The sequence below is a fragment of the Ammospiza nelsoni genome, chromosome 12 (assembly GCF_027579445.1).
Source record: "Ammospiza nelsoni isolate bAmmNel1 chromosome 12, bAmmNel1.pri, whole genome shotgun sequence".
Classification (NCBI taxonomy): Eukaryota; Metazoa; Chordata; class Aves; order Passeriformes; family Passerellidae; genus Ammospiza; species Ammospiza nelsoni.
Window position 1 is genome coordinate 15,347,176 of NC_080644.1, and position 17,423 is coordinate 15,364,598.

General features: G+C 42.1%; 1 protein-coding gene across 1 annotated transcript in view; it reads right to left on the reverse strand.

The window, feature by feature from the left end:
• The window catches only part of RALGAPB (Ral GTPase activating protein non-catalytic subunit beta), a 60,883-nt gene that overhangs the window by 35,434 nt on the left and 8,026 nt on the right, over positions 1-17,423 (reverse strand). The window contains exons 4-10 of the mRNA XM_059480559.1: positions 15,805-15,968; positions 14,998-15,184; positions 10,512-10,643; positions 9,190-9,368; positions 7,015-7,163; positions 6,710-6,926; positions 1,715-1,750 (exon numbers count right to left, since the gene is read on the reverse strand). Coding sequence (XP_059336542.1) covers positions 1,715-1,750; positions 6,710-6,926; positions 7,015-7,163; positions 9,190-9,368; positions 10,512-10,643; positions 14,998-15,184; positions 15,805-15,968 — 1,064 coding nt within the window. The remainder of the gene's footprint in view (positions 1-1,714; positions 1,751-6,709; positions 6,927-7,014; positions 7,164-9,189; positions 9,369-10,511; positions 10,644-14,997; positions 15,185-15,804; positions 15,969-17,423) is intronic.

Consider the following 17,423-nt stretch of genomic DNA (forward strand, 5'->3'; position numbering starts at 1 on the left):
TGTGTGATAATGTACAGAATAGGCTCATGGGATCCTGGACACAAAGATCAAGTCCAATTTAGTAGTTAATATGAAGCTATTAGTTCACTGCATTTGAGCCAGTGCCTCTGTTTAAGAAATATTTGTGGGTGTACCTAACTTGTTTACTTCATAAGGATGACAACAACTGACCTTCATATCCTAGAGACTGTCCCAGCTTTTTGCTGGGAAGAGAGCACTTATATCCAATACTAGTTTCCTACCCTCTCTCAAAGGGCAAGGATTTGCCTCACCTGGTTCTGGTCTCCACAAAAATGAAATGCCACCTTCCCTTACTCTCTTAAAAAACAAAAAAAAAAAATTTTCAATGGTGCCATTACTGTTGACCTCCAAGGAAGTGCTTCGCTTCCAGCCAGCCAACTCATCTCATGCTGCCCTGAATACCCAGCGGCTTTCATCCAGGTTTGTTGTACAAAGATATTTATTAAAAAATAATCAAAAATTTTAATGCACCGTATGACAAAGAGAAGGTTGTGGAATCCCATTCTCCTAATTTTGTCCTTTTCCTCACATGATCACTAAAACTGCTAAATAAATTACAGAGCCTCCGTAGAGCAGCCACCATGGGCTGGCCATCTCCTGCTCCCTTACCCTACAAGAAGCTCTATGACCCTCTCAGAGGGTCCTGACCTGGTTCTGCCCAGCTCTGTGCTCCCTCCCTGCAGGCCAGTTCTGCCAGTCCACACCACTCCAATCCATGTCTTTCTGCAGAGATTTCTGGTCTCCCTTTCACACATCAGCATTGTGTGGATACAACACTACTTGCTCTGTTGCCTACATCCTGTCTTCCAGGATAGCTACCAAAACAAAATATATACTACACTCAATGTGATTTTTTTGAATTGTTTTTCCTCTTCCTTGGACAGCTTTGCTCTAGGATTACTAACATCTTAAAGCGCGTGTTCTTGTTTTCAGCTAAGACTAGATGGTTTTCCAAAACTTTTATAAACTACAAAAGCAAACAGCAGACAATGTGTATTCCTGACATAATTACACCTATGTGTTTCTACCAGCAAAAGAGAACTTCTCCTGTCTCAGCTCTGGGACACTGGGGAACAGCAGGTTCAGAGTCAGCTTTGCAAACAAAGGCATGTTAACACTTTAGCAGTTGGAATACCAATAATTTACAGATAGGGTGCTTTTTTGTTTTGTTTTAAAGGAAATGTCTTAATGACAAGTGCCTACTCCTAATTTTTTGCTCTGAAATTTATCATTTAACCTATGTTTACCTCATAGATTTTCATTGGCGTTAAGTAGAAAAATAAGTACAAATCTTTATGCATCTTCCCATGAGCCATTTTTTTCCTAAATAAGCTATCCAGCAATATACTGTAGTTGGAAAAAAACACTACATGCACAATGCATACAAATCAAACACTAGGTCTGTAAAATAAGCTTTAAGTAAAAAAAACATGGTTAGTGCAAAGTCCTGAAATTCATGACATGATCACAGACTAAAGTACAGAAAAGATGGGTCTGATTCAGGCAGATTAATTTGCTTTTGCCAACAATCCTCCCCATTCAAAAACACACACAAAAAAAATTACTTGTCTTTTTCAAGTAAAAGTGCAAAAGCTACAAGAGACAATGAGAATGAATTTACAAATAAAATATGGGATTATGGAAAAAGAAAAGCATGACCGCAATTAAGGAAAAGCTACTGGTTCCTACTTACAAGATTTATAAGAAAGAAGAATTTGGATAAAAGATGCTGCAAGATAATAGAAATAAAATGGAAACAAATCAAAGGACAGCAGTAGTTATAAAATACTTTTAAGATGGTGAAATTGTAATATAAGTTAAGAAGCTTTTAGCTTTCTAAAAAATAGATTAAAAGCTTTATGATACAGCAAGCTTGTTAAACACATAGGAAATTGGCATACAGGTCCAAAATTATGGTTTTGAAAGTATCATGCAAAACAATGAACAAAAAGTTACAAAATACTACTAATATTTAGAGCTGTTCATATCAAGATACACCAGTTCTTTAAAAGAAGGTATTAACCCTTGTCAGCTCACAGACCTGTCCCTATGCTGCAGTGCACTGGAGCATACACCAGGCTATCCTAAGGCTCCTCTGAAATGGAGTGTGTCTTGCAGAGGGAAAATTACTTACCTGCAACCTCCTCACAGCAGCACTCCTCCTTCCAAACCAGGAGTTCTCAATGGCAGTACAGCTCCTATTTCCCTAAGCCAAGAAGCTAACAACCAGAATACCTGAGCATGCCTCCCCTGACCACCAGCTTCATTAACAATCTTCCAAAGCAGAAACAAAAGGTAGAACACTCCCAGAAACATTAACATCTCAAACAACGCCCAGAGAAAGAAGAGAGTAAGAACTCCAGCAGCCAGGTACTACCCACCATCTGGGGAGAGCTACTTATTTGAACAGGTAGGGTCAGACCTGTGACCAAGCCCCTCAGCAGCACTCACTGTGATCCCACACAGGTCTGGTTAGAATTTTCTTCTAGAGCCCCAGAAACATTCTGTGGGACATTACTGACAGTAGGGCCAGAAGAGGTGAGGGTAATGATGTACCCCAAAGCTCCACAACTGCAAACAGCCCCAGGGCAATACCAGCAAGCCCTGAGGTGTGTCCTTCAGCTGCTATAAAGTGCAGAGCTGGCACCCTTTAGGTACAAGGACTGAGAATGAGCCCATCAAATTGGAAGATGCAGTTGCTGAAATGCTGGCACAAAGTGCTGGTGAGCTCTCCCCACTCTCAGAGGCTGAGGACAGTAGGGAGCAGTAGCATGCACTGTACAGTCAAGCTTGTCTGAAACACATCCTGCCATTGAACCTGCCCTGACACAGATAGACACACCAAGCTGTCATGCTTGGGTTACCCTCATAGAGGCTCTGTAGCCAATTTCTGATGAAGGTGTTATTTATCATAGGGATGTATTTATCCCACACTATCAGCTACATAAATGCCACACACCCATCTAATTCTAACAACTACACCAGCAGGACCCAGCTGCTTTCAAACCACCTAGGCGTCTTTCAACCAGCCATTTTTACTCTCTCACCACAACACAGTGATGTTTATCAGCTGCCCACCAAAAAACTTCACCAATAAAGTCTGTGCAGAAACTAAAACCTGATAAGGACACTCAAGACCCAAAAGTGTCATGCCAATCATGGCTAGATGATTGCTCTGCTTCAGAATCCAAACAATGACACAGGACTACCTTGAAGGACAGGGCTCAAAGAGCAAAGAGGACAACTGCTTTCCAGGTGATAAGCTCCACCAGCAGCAAACTGTATACAGATGACTTCCAGCTAATCTTAAGAGAGAAAAATTCTCTCTTCCCAAAGACAGACAAAATCAGAATAATCACAAATGTGGAATACCTACAGTTTTCCAGTCAAGAGTTGGTACAAGGAGTTCACCCATGAGATGACAAAAAACTGAAAATCTGTGAAGCAGCAGTTAACCTGATAGAATCAGGAGAGTTGAGGCTGAGGGGGCCTCTGGAGATAGTCAGCTCTCCCCTGCAAAGCAGGGCCAAGTACAGGAAGTTCAGTTACCCTTCTACACATCTAGACAGCTTTTTATCTCAAGACTTACAAAAAGCTTGACATTTTTTCCACCCATCATTTTTCATTACTTCCTTTCTGGAGGTTAAAGAGTTCCAGTGGGAAAAGGTGAGATCTTTGGGCAAGGGAAAAAGGAAGGGTGGAGGGGTAGTCATTCGCATCAGTCTTGATCAAGTGCACTTTATTTCCTAGAGCTCATCAAAAAGGTGTGCAGTAAGATGGGACAAGAAAAATGTTTGTCAGCAGGATTTGTTTAAAACAACCAAACTGAATTCTGAACTAGAGCTTGAGACCACAGCTCACTGACAGGGCCCCTGGAAGGCACTGCACTGAGCTCATAAATCTCTCTGGTAATCACATCACAGAGATTCTCACTGAGACTGTGCCATGTGACAGGAGAAGAGAGAGAAATTCACACTAAAAAATGCAGTGTTCCAGAAGTGCCCCAAGGCACAGAGGTCTCTAAAGGACCAAGGAGCAAGCTGTAATACTTTTTTAAAATGGCTCTCAGTCCTGCAGCCAGTAATGTAACAAAGAAGCCATATCAGTCAGCCAAAAGAGAAAGAATTCTTAACTGCATGGCATTGAAACAAAGTAAATATTAGAAGGGTTTAAAGCTGCTGAGTTCTTACACAGCTGCAGTTCCAGACTTAAAGAAAAATTGTGTGTGTGGGCCAGTGGAAGACAATACTACATGGCAAAGCTGATTTTAAGTGCAGACAATTCCCAATCGAAACATTTGAAGCACCCATAAAAAAAAACAGTGCTTCTTGAAGCTAATGCTAAGAATATCAACCGCAGTGTCAGACATGGGAAGAACATTCCAGGTAGTAGTTGAAGTGTCATGGCTACAAAGGATAGCAGATGGACCAAAACATACAGGAATAGCCAAACTGGAGCTGTAAAGCATCAGATTTATTCTGGACATCTTTCCTAAGAGTAGGGACTGTGGCAGATAACTGTCCCTTCTCTACTGGCCCTCCTCCTCCAAACTGCATCTACATTGGGCAGCAGGAGCAGAGGGATGGGCACAATGTGCAGATCTGATTGTTACTGATGAGTCCCACTTCTGCCATGGGGGGGGCCTTAATACAGACCCCAACTGGCCCACTCATCAGCCAGCACAGCACCTCTTGCCTTATGCTCTTCAGGGAGGAAAAGATTTCACTTGGAGGCATCAGGCATCACAGGTCAGATTCCCAGAATAAAAAGTTTAAGATGTGGATTTAAACCTCTTTCAAAAGACACTGATGCTTCAAGCAGAAACTCCAGGGGCCTGGCCCTTTATGCATCTTACTCATTCTCCCACCTTAAGCAGAGGCTGAGCAAAATAATAAATCAGGCAATCAGAGTTTGGGGCCTCTCTACAGCGTTTCAGAAATAGGGGTCCACACTCAGTTCTCTCTCCTTCAGCCAGCCCATCTTGGCACCACCGTGACCAGTGATCTTACCTAGCAGTAACAACACCCTGCAAGGGCAGCAGACTCTTAACTAAATTCCTGTAAGTTAATTCTGTCTTCCAAATTACTAAAAGAGCAGAACATGACACAGCTAGGTTCCTGGGAGTCCACCAACATCTTGTGTCAGAGCCACTGCTGCTAATACACAGCAGATCATGTGTAAAGATGTGCAAAGACTGGTCTCGCTACAGACAGCTTGGAAGAGCACAGAGGAGGAACAGAATTCACTCAATTCCAAACAGCTGTCTCCAGTTTTCAGAAAGTCAGTAAATATCCCTGTAAGACTAGTAACAAAACAACTTTCTGATTGCTTTTAGGTGATTTTAGACATTGCATATATGAACAGAAGGCCTTGTAACCCCTTCAAGGAAATGAAGCCTTTGGATTACAGACAACTGTGTACTTCTGCCAGCATAACAACATTTCTGTTTAAAGCTGACACTTTTGTATAAGCACCATCTAAGCTGACATCCTTCCTTTACAGGTTAAGCATTTCATTAAAATCGCTCAAAAAACAGGTTATATGTCAAATTTAAAATGATCTAATCAATCTGAAAAGCACTAAATGTAGTAATACATTAAATGCATCTGTAACCCAACACACCCTCAAAGGATGCCTTGCTCCCTCCTAAGCTCAGCTGCTTCCCCAGTCATGAATCACAGGCCTTTTACAAAGAGATTCCGAACTCCTACCACATACACCCACAAAGAACACTTTCAAAAAATGATGTGCTACACACCTAAAAACACCTTTAGAAGGTCCCAAAACCTAAGTATTCACACAGGAATTTGACACAATAAACAAGGAAGATCACCAGTTTAACTGCTGTTGTCAAGTCCCACTACATATCCAACTTGCTATAACAAATGGTTTTCCCCTCTTTTCCTTAGGCCAGTGAGTTACTGACAGATTAATTAAAACATCTCTCAGAAAAGTTAGCAGACATTCAAAATACACAAGGAACAGGAAAACTGCAGCGAGTGAGAAAGATTATTCTTTTCTGAATATTATCACCAAAAGTAAGATAAGAGCTAAAAAGCCTCTCTGAGCAGAGCACTAATTCTGTTATGATATCCCAAAACATCTAACCTCTGCAGCTGAGCAAAGCTGAGAGACAAAAGTTTGGCAGTTAAGGGCTGAAGACAACAAAGATATGAAGACATTAAGGGAAGCACACAGCAATCATAACTGATAGGCAGCAAGTTCACTAGCTATTTTAAGGACTTCTGTTTCCATAACACTCTACAAAACCAAGAAGTACTGCTTTGTGCACTATGTGGAGTAATATAGGACAATTTTTCAAATATTAAAGAGTTGATGTAAATAATTGCTATTAATCATAGATAATCAAGCAGATTTCAAACTAAGAAGTGGACTCCTACCATATGATTTCCTTCACTTAACAGCATTTTCCCCAATATCATAATTGCAAGTGCCATGCTTGTTAGAGCAAAGGAGTATTTCATAGTAAAAAAGTGGACTTTTTTAAACTTTGAAATCCCCAAACAGCTGCTCAGCTGATAGCAGATGCTGGCTCAGCTCAAGGGATTAATTACAACAGAGCACTTCAGATTTTACTTTTTTTTGGATTATGCATGTGTTAATCTTGAAGGTAGGAAATGTCAAGGAAACAAGGAAAAAAGTATACATATATTTTTTTAATATTTACCAGTCATGCTGCTGTCTCTGTTTATTCCATTATGAAGTTTACAGTGAACAAATGCTGCATCAAACAACCATGATCCAAAGAGGTTCAAGATGCTGTTAACCTTTGGCCTGCGAGGAGCTGGCAGCGGCCGAGGCTCAGAGCTTGTCTGGTTTGGGCTAGAGAGTGGAGAAGTAGAAGAGGGTTGGTGCTGCACTTTTGAAGCATGTGCAGTAGTTACCTGTTTGAACAGAAGAACAGATCAGCTCCTAGAATCAAGGAAAGAATCCAAAGGGTCAGCTATTCCAACACAGAGTATGAAATCTTACAGTGCTGGTTTTCATGGTCACTTTGTTGACGGTCACTGCCCGGTGCCGCCGGTTGTGGGGCGGAGTGGTGTTGGTAGCGGTGCTTTGGGGCATGCTCAGCCTGTTCACTGGCGTGGGCGGTGCGCTGTCTGCCCGGGGTCGGGAAATGCCTGCAAGGCCAGGAATAAAGCAGGCTTTCAGCAACAACTCCATGGGCTCACACACAGCAGGCCTTAGTAGGCACAGGAGCCTCTGGTCAATAGCCATGCCTCCCATGTTCCCCAAAACTGCAGCAGCAACAAAACCCCTCTCCCTATTTTACTGTTAGCAGAAATAAATGCATAAGCAAATGGAAACAGTAATTACATCAGATAAGCAATTGATTAAAAAACACCAAAGGACCCATCTGCACCAATGACACATGGGAAGAATCAGACTAGAAAGAGGGAAAGGAGCAAGGTTCATTTGCAAAAGACAATTTCACAGCTCACTTCTGCCAAAATTCAGGTGCCTCTCACCTTTGCCTTTCTTTCCCAATCATAACTCCCACACCTTTTTCTGAGACATCTCTAAGATGTCTGGCCCTTAAAGCCATCTTAGCTCACTAAATTAAGATGAAACCCATCCACCACACAGCTTTCTGCTCAGTTTGAGCTGGACTGGCGGCTGAACAGTCAAATACCAAGGCAGTACACAAGACAGAGTAAGAAAGCACAGCAAACTATAATTTTTCTGGCAGCAGCAGGACATGAGATCAGTTTTTAATCCAGCTTCAGGGAAATTCATGGTGTACAGAGCTCATCCTCATCATAATCAGAAGCAACTCAACATCTTGAAAACTTGAAGTGACAAACACCGTTTTTGCCCATTTTAATGAATTCCAACAACCTTGTGCCCCATTTGAAAAATGAAGTGGGGAACCACAGTGTGCTTGGGAATTTGACACAGATTTTTTTTGACCCTGCTAATTAAAGCACCCAAGTACTTCTCATAACACATTTCAGAACAATTTGCTCCTGCAAAATCATCAGTGTTACAGCCCAGGCAGAGTATGCAATATGAAAACTATTGTTTTGATACATTTGGCTGAAAAAGAGGACGTACTATTTTGCCAAACACATCATGTAGGTACCAGGGAGAGCAAGATAAAACCCAATGTTTTAGCACTTGTGACAGAAGGTAATGAGCTCTCCCATCAGCCTTCTCTGAAGATCTTTCTGCAGCTCTCAAGTCTGCCTGAGCACACCCTCCCAATCCATACCTACAGCCTGAATTTAATTTTCTAAAAGAAATCTCCTGTGCCCCAATGCATTGCAGTCTCCATCTCTGCACTCCAGATAGGCTATTATCACTCTGGGTGCTTTATCTTGCTACAAGATCTTCAGAAGTCTTAAGTGTCTGATTCATAAAACTACAGATTAGTTTGGGTTCAAAGGGACCTTAAAGACCCTCCATTCCATCCCAGTCACAGGCATGGACACCTCCACTAGACCACCTTCTTCCGAGTCCAGTCCAGCCTGGCCTTGGGCACTGCCAGGGATCCAGGGGCAGCCACAGCTCCTCTGGGCAACCTGTGCCAGGGCCTCATGAACCCTCACAGGGAAGAATTTCTTCCCAACATCCAGTCTAACCCTACGCTCTGTGCCCCCAGAGCCTGCTCTTCTCCAGGCTGACAGTCTCATTCCACCAGCAGGTTTTTAATAAAACACATCTTTTCTACTCAGCAGCAGTAGTAAGCCACCAACCGTACACTACGGGGAACTTCAAAAGATCTGAAGATGACAGTCCAAATTCAACACCTTATAAAACAGGCACACAGCAGTTGCCACAAAGATTAGAAACACGGTGGTGAGTGCTCACAACATGCTAAAGCATAGCACTTGCACTTGGTGATTAGATGGAAAGAGAAAAGAAGCCTTGTTTGGGAAAGAGATCCCTGGTTTTATTTTATATTTCTGATTTATTTGTTTTGCATTTGAAACTAAGGCTATCTACAACTTCATGCATTCAAATGTTACTGTTGTGCATACAGATTTTTTTAGAGGTGATCTCAAGTCTCCTCCTCATCAATTCCAGGATATACTTGCAAAAGATTAATTGTTATTCATGTATTTACAGAGAAAACAGATTTAAAGATACTAAAATAATTATTAAATTAATATTTCTAGCAATCCATGGGCAAGACAAAAGCATTACCTAGGAATGCATCCACTAAACAGCTGATTCCACGCATGGCACGAAAGAATATTTGAGGCAGATGTTTAAGGCAGGGGTACTGATTCAGTTCTTGAGTCATCCCACTCACATTCAGAAACTGTTCCTGAAATCTGGGGGTAGAGCTAATAATGGCTGGGTTACTCAAATCCACAGGATTACTGCACAGAAAAAGAGCAAAATATATGTTAGTCAGTTTAAGAACAGCTGTTAAGATTTAAAACCACTTGAAGATGCAGTAGTTTAAGGCATTCAAGTAACACCACAAACCAGCATCCAATATCAGTATGTTTTAGCCTCTCATCACAGGAAGGCAATTGTCTCTTCCTGGGTTGGCAGTATACAGCTGTCTTAATGTCAAACATTACCCAAACATATTGAACAATTATAGTAAAATAAAACAAACCAGACCACACACTTGCCAGACTAATTATTGCAGAAAGAATAATTACTTATGAGGTTTTTTGAGCTCAGTGAAGAGTTGCTTATATTGTTAAAGTTATAAGTGTAAGCAACAAATCAAATACTGTCAAACAGTGACAAGAAGGGAAGTAAATTGTAAAAGTTTGAGCAATTTTTCCTGACTGACTCAAAATCCTGAAACAGCAAATTTGCAAACACCAAATTTGAAGAGTACAGTACTTGTGACATTTGTATTATAAATGAAGAAAGAGGGCTTTTTAGTCAGTTAAGATGTAAATTTCAAACAGCCTAATGTTTATCTAGCTTTAACTACTAAATAGTATTTAGCATAAATTTTTTAATATTCGGGCCATTGAGAGCATTAATGTAATGCTATGTCCAAAAGTCTGTAAAACAAAACACAGCATTTGGTTCAGCTGTGCATTTAAAATTAACATGTATGGTAAATTAAGTGTATAGATTTCTCCATAAAAATAAATATATAAACACTCATTTTAAAAATAAATTGTAAGTTAAATTTAACCTGGAGAATAAATGAAAGTCGTAAGCATCTCCCAGATCTATTGTTCAGCTTTTCCTGTTTGTTATCTCAGAGAAACAAAATTCTATTGAACTCCTGTTTTTCAGATCCTCCAAAATGCCAAATAGCTAAAATAGATTTTAATTAGCTGAACCAGTTTACATTTTGAAAGAGTCAGAATTCAAACCTGAACACCACTCAAGCCTGCCCTGAGCTGCTTCATGGGCACTGGCACAAGTCTCTCATTTAATTCCATTTAGGTGCTTCATCTTGGCAATCTCCAGAGAAATGTTTTGTTTATCATGCAAATGTATGGAGTTGATTCAAGACCAGGAACAATGGATGGCTGTAATTGCAATACCTCAGCATATGTAAAAAGCGAAACCACGTTTGTGCAACGCACTCATTATCCATTTCAAGGGGAATCAGACCAGCATCTTCATCGGGAATTTTGAACGGAGGAAATGAAGGTCCATATGTAAAACGCAGCAACCTAGAACGCAAGTCAGACAGACCTGGCTCAAAAATTGAACATTGCCTTTGCACCCCAAAGGTATCAGCAGCCCACAGGTGAGTCCACAGGCAACAATGCAACACCCCAGGTTTCAAGTTTTCCTAGAGATCCCATTTTATACAATCTCTCAGCCTTGGATAGTGGATAGGAACCTGCCTAAAACTCCAGCCAAACCCAAAAGCTATTAAGGCACAAGACCCCTCAGCAGCTCTCCCATAACTTAGCCAGAGGGGTCATCAGTTGTCACACCCACATGTACATCCGACAGGATGCTACATGTGAAGGAAGAAGGAATTTTTTTTAAAATAAGGAATTGAAGCCCTTATCCTCACATCTCTTTAGCTCAAGCTTTCAATGACACCAGCAAGTCATATTAGGCTGCAGCTCTAAATTCCAGCTCATGACTGATGACCTACACTGTACCTCAGCACCAGGAGCAGTACTCACTGTTGACCTACAAGCAGCACAGGACTTGCAAGCCACAGTTTAGTGAGTTCTTCAAAACAGATGGCACCACATCTGCCAGAGGCTAGGATCTACAGACCAGCAAAGAGCAAAACAGTGATCCAGTACCATAAGGACAATGCTTAGAAGAGCTGTAACTACCCGAAGAATCACCAGTGACCTTCACTGAGGTCCTGCTTCTAATCTGACCCCTGCTTCATACCCAGCTTCACCAAATTACAGTTCAATTTCCCTGATAAACACAATCTTGATGTTTTCTAAAGGAATGGAAGAGATCTGCACTGCACCTTCTCAATATCACAGCATTCCCAGAAACCAGTTTGTCTTTCCCTAAGCTAACTTCCTTGCAATAGTCAGGAAATGTCCCACTCGTCCTTACTTATAAAGTCATATAGCTTTCTAAAGTCATTACAACTAGGAGAAGAGAAGGAGAAAAGCAGTTATGACTGACTCCTAAACCAAGAGTCAAACAGGCTGAACTTCCATCTGCCACTTCTCCCAGCAGTGGGTACTACAGTAACCAGCAGCCAGTTAACACAAGTGTCTGAAATCAGAGCCTATTTACAGTACCTAACCTGGACAGAACAGCAAAAGAGCTTTAGGACATGAGGCCTTCTCCAGATGCAAGGATGATGAGGAATCCATTCAGTGCCAGAGCTGGTGGTGCAGCTGCAGTGACAGCTGCAGACTGAACTCCCTCAAGGGAGGCTGGGAAATGCCAACCCTGTGCATAATAAAGGGCGCTGGATTTGTGGCCCAGCCAGGTGCTCAGACAATGCAAGAGCTGAGGACTAGGGAGGAAGAGCCAAGACTTGCATAAGCTTGGACTGTGAGGGGATAAAAGCCCAGGAGTCCTTTGTTGGGCTGCTCCTTGGAGGCACCAGCTCAAGCTGTTTTTCTGTTACTGTGCTAGGAAAAGGGTTTTATGGAACAAGACATCTGAGACTCCCATGGGAAACCTGGGGTTGAACTGGTGAGAAAGCTGGTGTGCCTGTGAGAGTGGGGAGTGCAGGGCGTCAAGCAGGGCACGCCTCAGCTCACTGGAGCTGCTGCTGCTGCTGCAAAGGGGCTTCAGTGCCAGCAGTTAAAGTCAGTGGTGGTGGAGGAGTGACTGCCAGAGAGTCTTGGGAATGGGTCAGACTGGAAAGTTCCCTTCAAACCAGAAATTCACACATCTATACCAGGCAGGAAATGCTCTCCAGCCCTGTGTCCACCTGTATTTAGTACCCAGAGGCATGACCTCATGGTATAGTTTTGCTGAGGAATTACCTGGCTCTAAAAGACCCAAAAGACCCTGGCCCAATCCCATGCACCATCATGCCTCACACCACTGCCTGGCAACACAGTGCACTGCTTCTTTTCTCCCTATGACTGCAAGAAACCAGTTTTTCAAAGAGCATGACCAAATCTTTAATAACATATGGGACATTTTCAAGAACGATTGAAGACAGAAATAAATTTTAAGTCACACATCCAAGACAGTTAAAATATATTTAAAGCAATCTAGATGGGGTAGAGGTAGTATCTATTAGCATGGCAATACAATTGAAACTCCAGTTTCATCCTGCTAAAAATCATAGCCAGGGACACAAATTAACACTGCTTATGTGTACATATTTTCAAATATAATTTTCCATACGGTTTTAATTTGAAACATTTACTCTCAGCTTATCACTAATAACCTGATTCACAGAACTGTTTACTAAAACATTTTAACTGTTTGAAGCTGGAGCTTCATTGAAAGATTAAAAATTCAGCTAAAAGTACCACTGAACTTAAAGCCAGCCTCAGAAGAGCCTGGGCTTCCATGTATCAGGCATAAACCAACATTACTGAACACAAACATTCCAGAAACCCTGCATACTCCTGTGCACCAACAGAACCAAGACTGTTAGTCAACAGTGGGAGAGGAAGTGTAGGCACAGTGTGTGGTGCAGAACACCAACACATGTTTTGAGACAGAGCTGTTCTTTTCAGATCATTGAATCATAAAGTATTTTCCATTATGTAATGCTACATCTAACAAGCTAAAAATAGCTGAAGAAATAGCGTGGGAAATACACAGAACTTGTATTGCAGCTTTATTTCCCAGGGGTTTAACAAATAGCTGCATAACCTGGAAAAATCTATCCACACTTCACATTTTGACAGGTAATTCAAAGGAAAAGTTTTCAAAGTTATAATAAACCCTTGCAGAAAAAGACATTATTGAATATTTCACAATGCAGCAATTTTAACACATCTTTGAACTTTCACAGAAATAAGTTACTGATATTTCAGGAGAGCTGGAAGGAGACCCAGATGACTCTTACAAGCAATTAATTCAGTTCTTTCCTCCAAGAGTCTGAGATTTGTCCCACAAAGACTTCACACCAAAAAGACCTCAATAGTAAGGGTACTGAAACTCTCCTCACTGTTCAGAACCTTCTATTATAGCCAAAACTCTCCTGCAACCCCCAGATGTGAGCGTTCCTTTGGTCAGTTTGCAGGTGACACTGATGTGGGCAGGAGCCGACCTACTGAAGGACAGGAAGGATCTCTAGAGGGATTTGGGCAGGCTGGATCAAGGGGCTGAAGCCACTCCATAATGTTCAACAAGGCAAAGTGACAGGCCCTTGGGTCACAACAACCCCAAAGCTACAGGTTTATGGCAGAGTGGCTGCAAAATGCACAGCAGGAAAGGCCCTGGGGGTGCTGCTCAACAGCAGCTAAACAAGAGCCTGGTGTGCCCAGGTGGGCAAGGGGCCAATGATACCTGGCCTGCACCAGCCATGGGGTGGCAGCAGGACCAGGGCAGTGACTGTCCCCTGTGCTGGGCACTGCTGAGGCACCTCCAGTCCTGGGGACAGTTTTGGGCCCCTCATGGCAAGAAAGGCACTGAGGGACTGGAGCATTATCTAGAGAAGGGAACAGGGCAGGGGAAGGGGCTGGAGCACCAGGAGCAGCTGAGAGAGCTGGGAGGGCTCAGCCTGGAAAAAAGGAGACTCAGAGGCGACCTTCTCCTTCTCTACAACTACATGAAAGGAGACCAGAGCCACCAAAGGGTTGGTCTTCTCACAGGTAACAAGGGCCAGGACATAGGGAAGTGGCCTCAAGTTGTGCCAGGGGAAGTTCAGATGGGATGGAAAATTTGTCAGGCACTGGCACAGGTTACCCAGGGCAGTGGTGGAGTCACCAAAGGGTTTTAAAAGACCTGTGGATGTGACAATTGGGAACATGGGTTAGTGGTGGGCTTTACAGTGCTGGGTGCATGGTTGGATTTGATGATCTTAGAGGTCATTTTCACCCTAAACAATTCTATCATACATGATCCTCACCGTTCCCATACCCAGCAAGACTCAGGACAGCTCTTCTCCCCTGCTCTCTAGAGCAGAGAGCCTGTGGTCTGCCTCTGGCCCATCACATCCTCACTGCCAGGGAACAAGTGCCAGGCAGCTGTAACACAGTTTCAGCTCCACAGGGTCAAAGCAGAGTCCAAGAGTGACCTCAAACCCAGCAGCATGAGCACTAACAGTCACCTAATAATTTTGATGGTGACACACACACATAATGCCATACTAATACTCTTGAGTCACTCCTCCGGGGATATGATGAAGAGTCACAATCATGAAGACTAATACACACACACGCTGTAAGGTGCCAAATATCACAGAGGTGCTATGCTTACACAAAAACAGAGAATCCAACTCAGATCTCCCCTTGCAGAACAAAGGAACACCCACACAATCCAAGGATACAGCAAGATCTCTCACTTTGTGTTGCTTATTCACTTTTGGATTGCTGCACATTCCACAAATAAGCAACTCCAAAATATGTATAACCATGATTATCCCCATACATGCATTTATTTCCATGGGATTTCTCCTACCTGGAAGTAAGGGCACAAATGACCTTGCTCCACTGCTCAACTACTGCAGGATGATGTCGCCAGTTGGCCACCATCTCTTTGGCAGTTTTCCAGTACGGAGGTGTTGGAAAGCACCGCGTACAAGCCAGTAACCAGACCTCAAACAGCACGCCAATTAATTTTTCAGCCAGATTCTCAGCAATGCCACCTTGCAACAGAAACCAAGCACAACTTCAGTTAGTGTTCCATCTAAACTCCAAATATCTCCCCAAAGAGGTTGTAGTTAAAGTGCATAAAGATTAAGCCCTTTCTTTCATAACTTTTAAGAATGATTCTTGTTTGCTTCCTACAGCAAATTAGCCTTTTTGCAAGACCAAGTACAATAGATAAAGCCCAGCCACATGTGTGTAATAAGGGACTGAAGGAATCCACCAATCTTAGGCAGTCTTCTATTGCATTGTGTCTATACTGAAGTCTTTTTTTAAAATAACTAACACTATTTTTTTGCACCAGGCAGGCTGAACAGCAAAACAAAGGAGGTTCAGTGAAACAAACAGGAAACAACAGTGTCTTAAACTGTTCATGTATAAAGTCACTATCTTTAAATACTTAAAGCAAAAATACTTTCAGGAAAACTCAGCTCCAAATCATTCAGTCTTTTCTGGCAATGCTTTATTTTGGAGTAATGGAGCAGAATTAGGAGTGAGCTATTGCAATTTGGTAGCTCCTAAGAGCTTTTAATAGGTTCCCTCATCCTGCTCACAGATGAATGCGAAGAAGAGACAGAAGTTTTTTAATAATTGAACCAAATGGAAGATGATCATGAACCTTGCACAGTTGGAGCTGCTAGAAGAGTGTCATTGATCTGAAGAAGAAATAATAACAAAACCTCCCAGGTTTCTCTTGCCATAATTGTTGACTCATGCGCCAGCTTCTGGACAGCTTTCAAAACCTGCAAGCACAGTCTGATCTGACTGGATCCCGGGTCTGGCCTGCAAGAGAAGAAAACAATGCCTCAGAAATAGAACTGTTAAGTGATGTATTCAGTAACATGAAATTTCAGCATGTTCAACTTACAAAAGGAAACAACTATTATTGAGTGAAACCCAAGACCATGAGCCAATATGCTTCTGTGCACCCCAACTCTGTCTCTAGGCATCCTAACTCTGCCTTAATGAGCACAAGATGCACCGTAATGCTCTTTTCCACGTGAGACTCAACAGATAGAACAAGCACAATCCATCATCTCATATTTATCTTGGGCCAAACAATGACAATCTAGTTGCAACATCATGAATTATTACATACATAATTCAGAAGTGGCAAATTAGGAGAACATATTGTTAGCAAAATAATTTGAATTCTTCCTAGTTCTCCTGTTGTTTCCAAATCAACTCTTATCGCTTCTACCTTTAGTCTGATGTTCCTATTTAAAGACCCCCTTCTAGATCTTCTGTAAGCAGTCAGAAGTCAGGAAGGAAGAAAGGAAACAGTTTCATATTTCCTAGGTTTTTCCTGTAGTAATAATCAGATCCACACTGGCACTGCCGAATCACTCAACGCAAAGTTGCTCAGAAGGAGCACAAAGCAGCATCACCTCCTCCCATCAGTTGGTCTGGACAATGCAGAACAGGTACAAAACAGCAATGTGACACATTCTGGACAGTATCTGAGGACACTGGTAAAAAACCTTAGGAAGCCCAAATTTTAAAGGGTGAAAGAGGAGATTAGAAATTAGAGTGTGCAGTAAGGCATATTTCAACCTGTGCATCATTTCATGATCCCTCCTACCACCACTGAAGAGATGACAAAAAAACCCATACAAGTATTATGTTCCACTGGACTAGTAAGTAGTATTACCAGATTCCTTCCAAATATTTTCAATGTGGTATAACCCACAAGTCATGTTGCATAGCAAGCACCTCAAAATGTGCTGGTCCGCTAAATACTATCAGCTTTTATCTTGATAGCATAATGTTGTATTACAGTACTGGAGAAAAAGATAATGCCTAATGCATAATTGCACATTACTAGCCACAGTTGAGGACCTCAGTGAGTTGCTTGATATTAGTGCTAGATCATAACCCAGAGTCTCTGTAGAATAACAAACTTTGGGATAAGGGAACCCTGCCTTGCTTACAGCACTATTTTTGCCTGAGCAATAATAGAGCAGATTGCTTCAGTTGAAAGGTATCCTTAAACAATATAGGCTTGAAGCTTCTAAGGCTGCTTCAAGACTTGTCTACCTAATGATTTAGAGAAACTGTAAAAAACCAGGGCTTATATGCAAGCTAACGGGATCCTTCTGTGCTGATCTTGTAAAGGCAACTCAAACATTCCTGTCCATCTATGACTTCCTCTTGTTTACAAAGTTGACCCAGTGGCTTGCACTATTTCTAGACTTCTAGATGTCTAGATTTATACAGACTGTGGCCTTTTGGCCATAC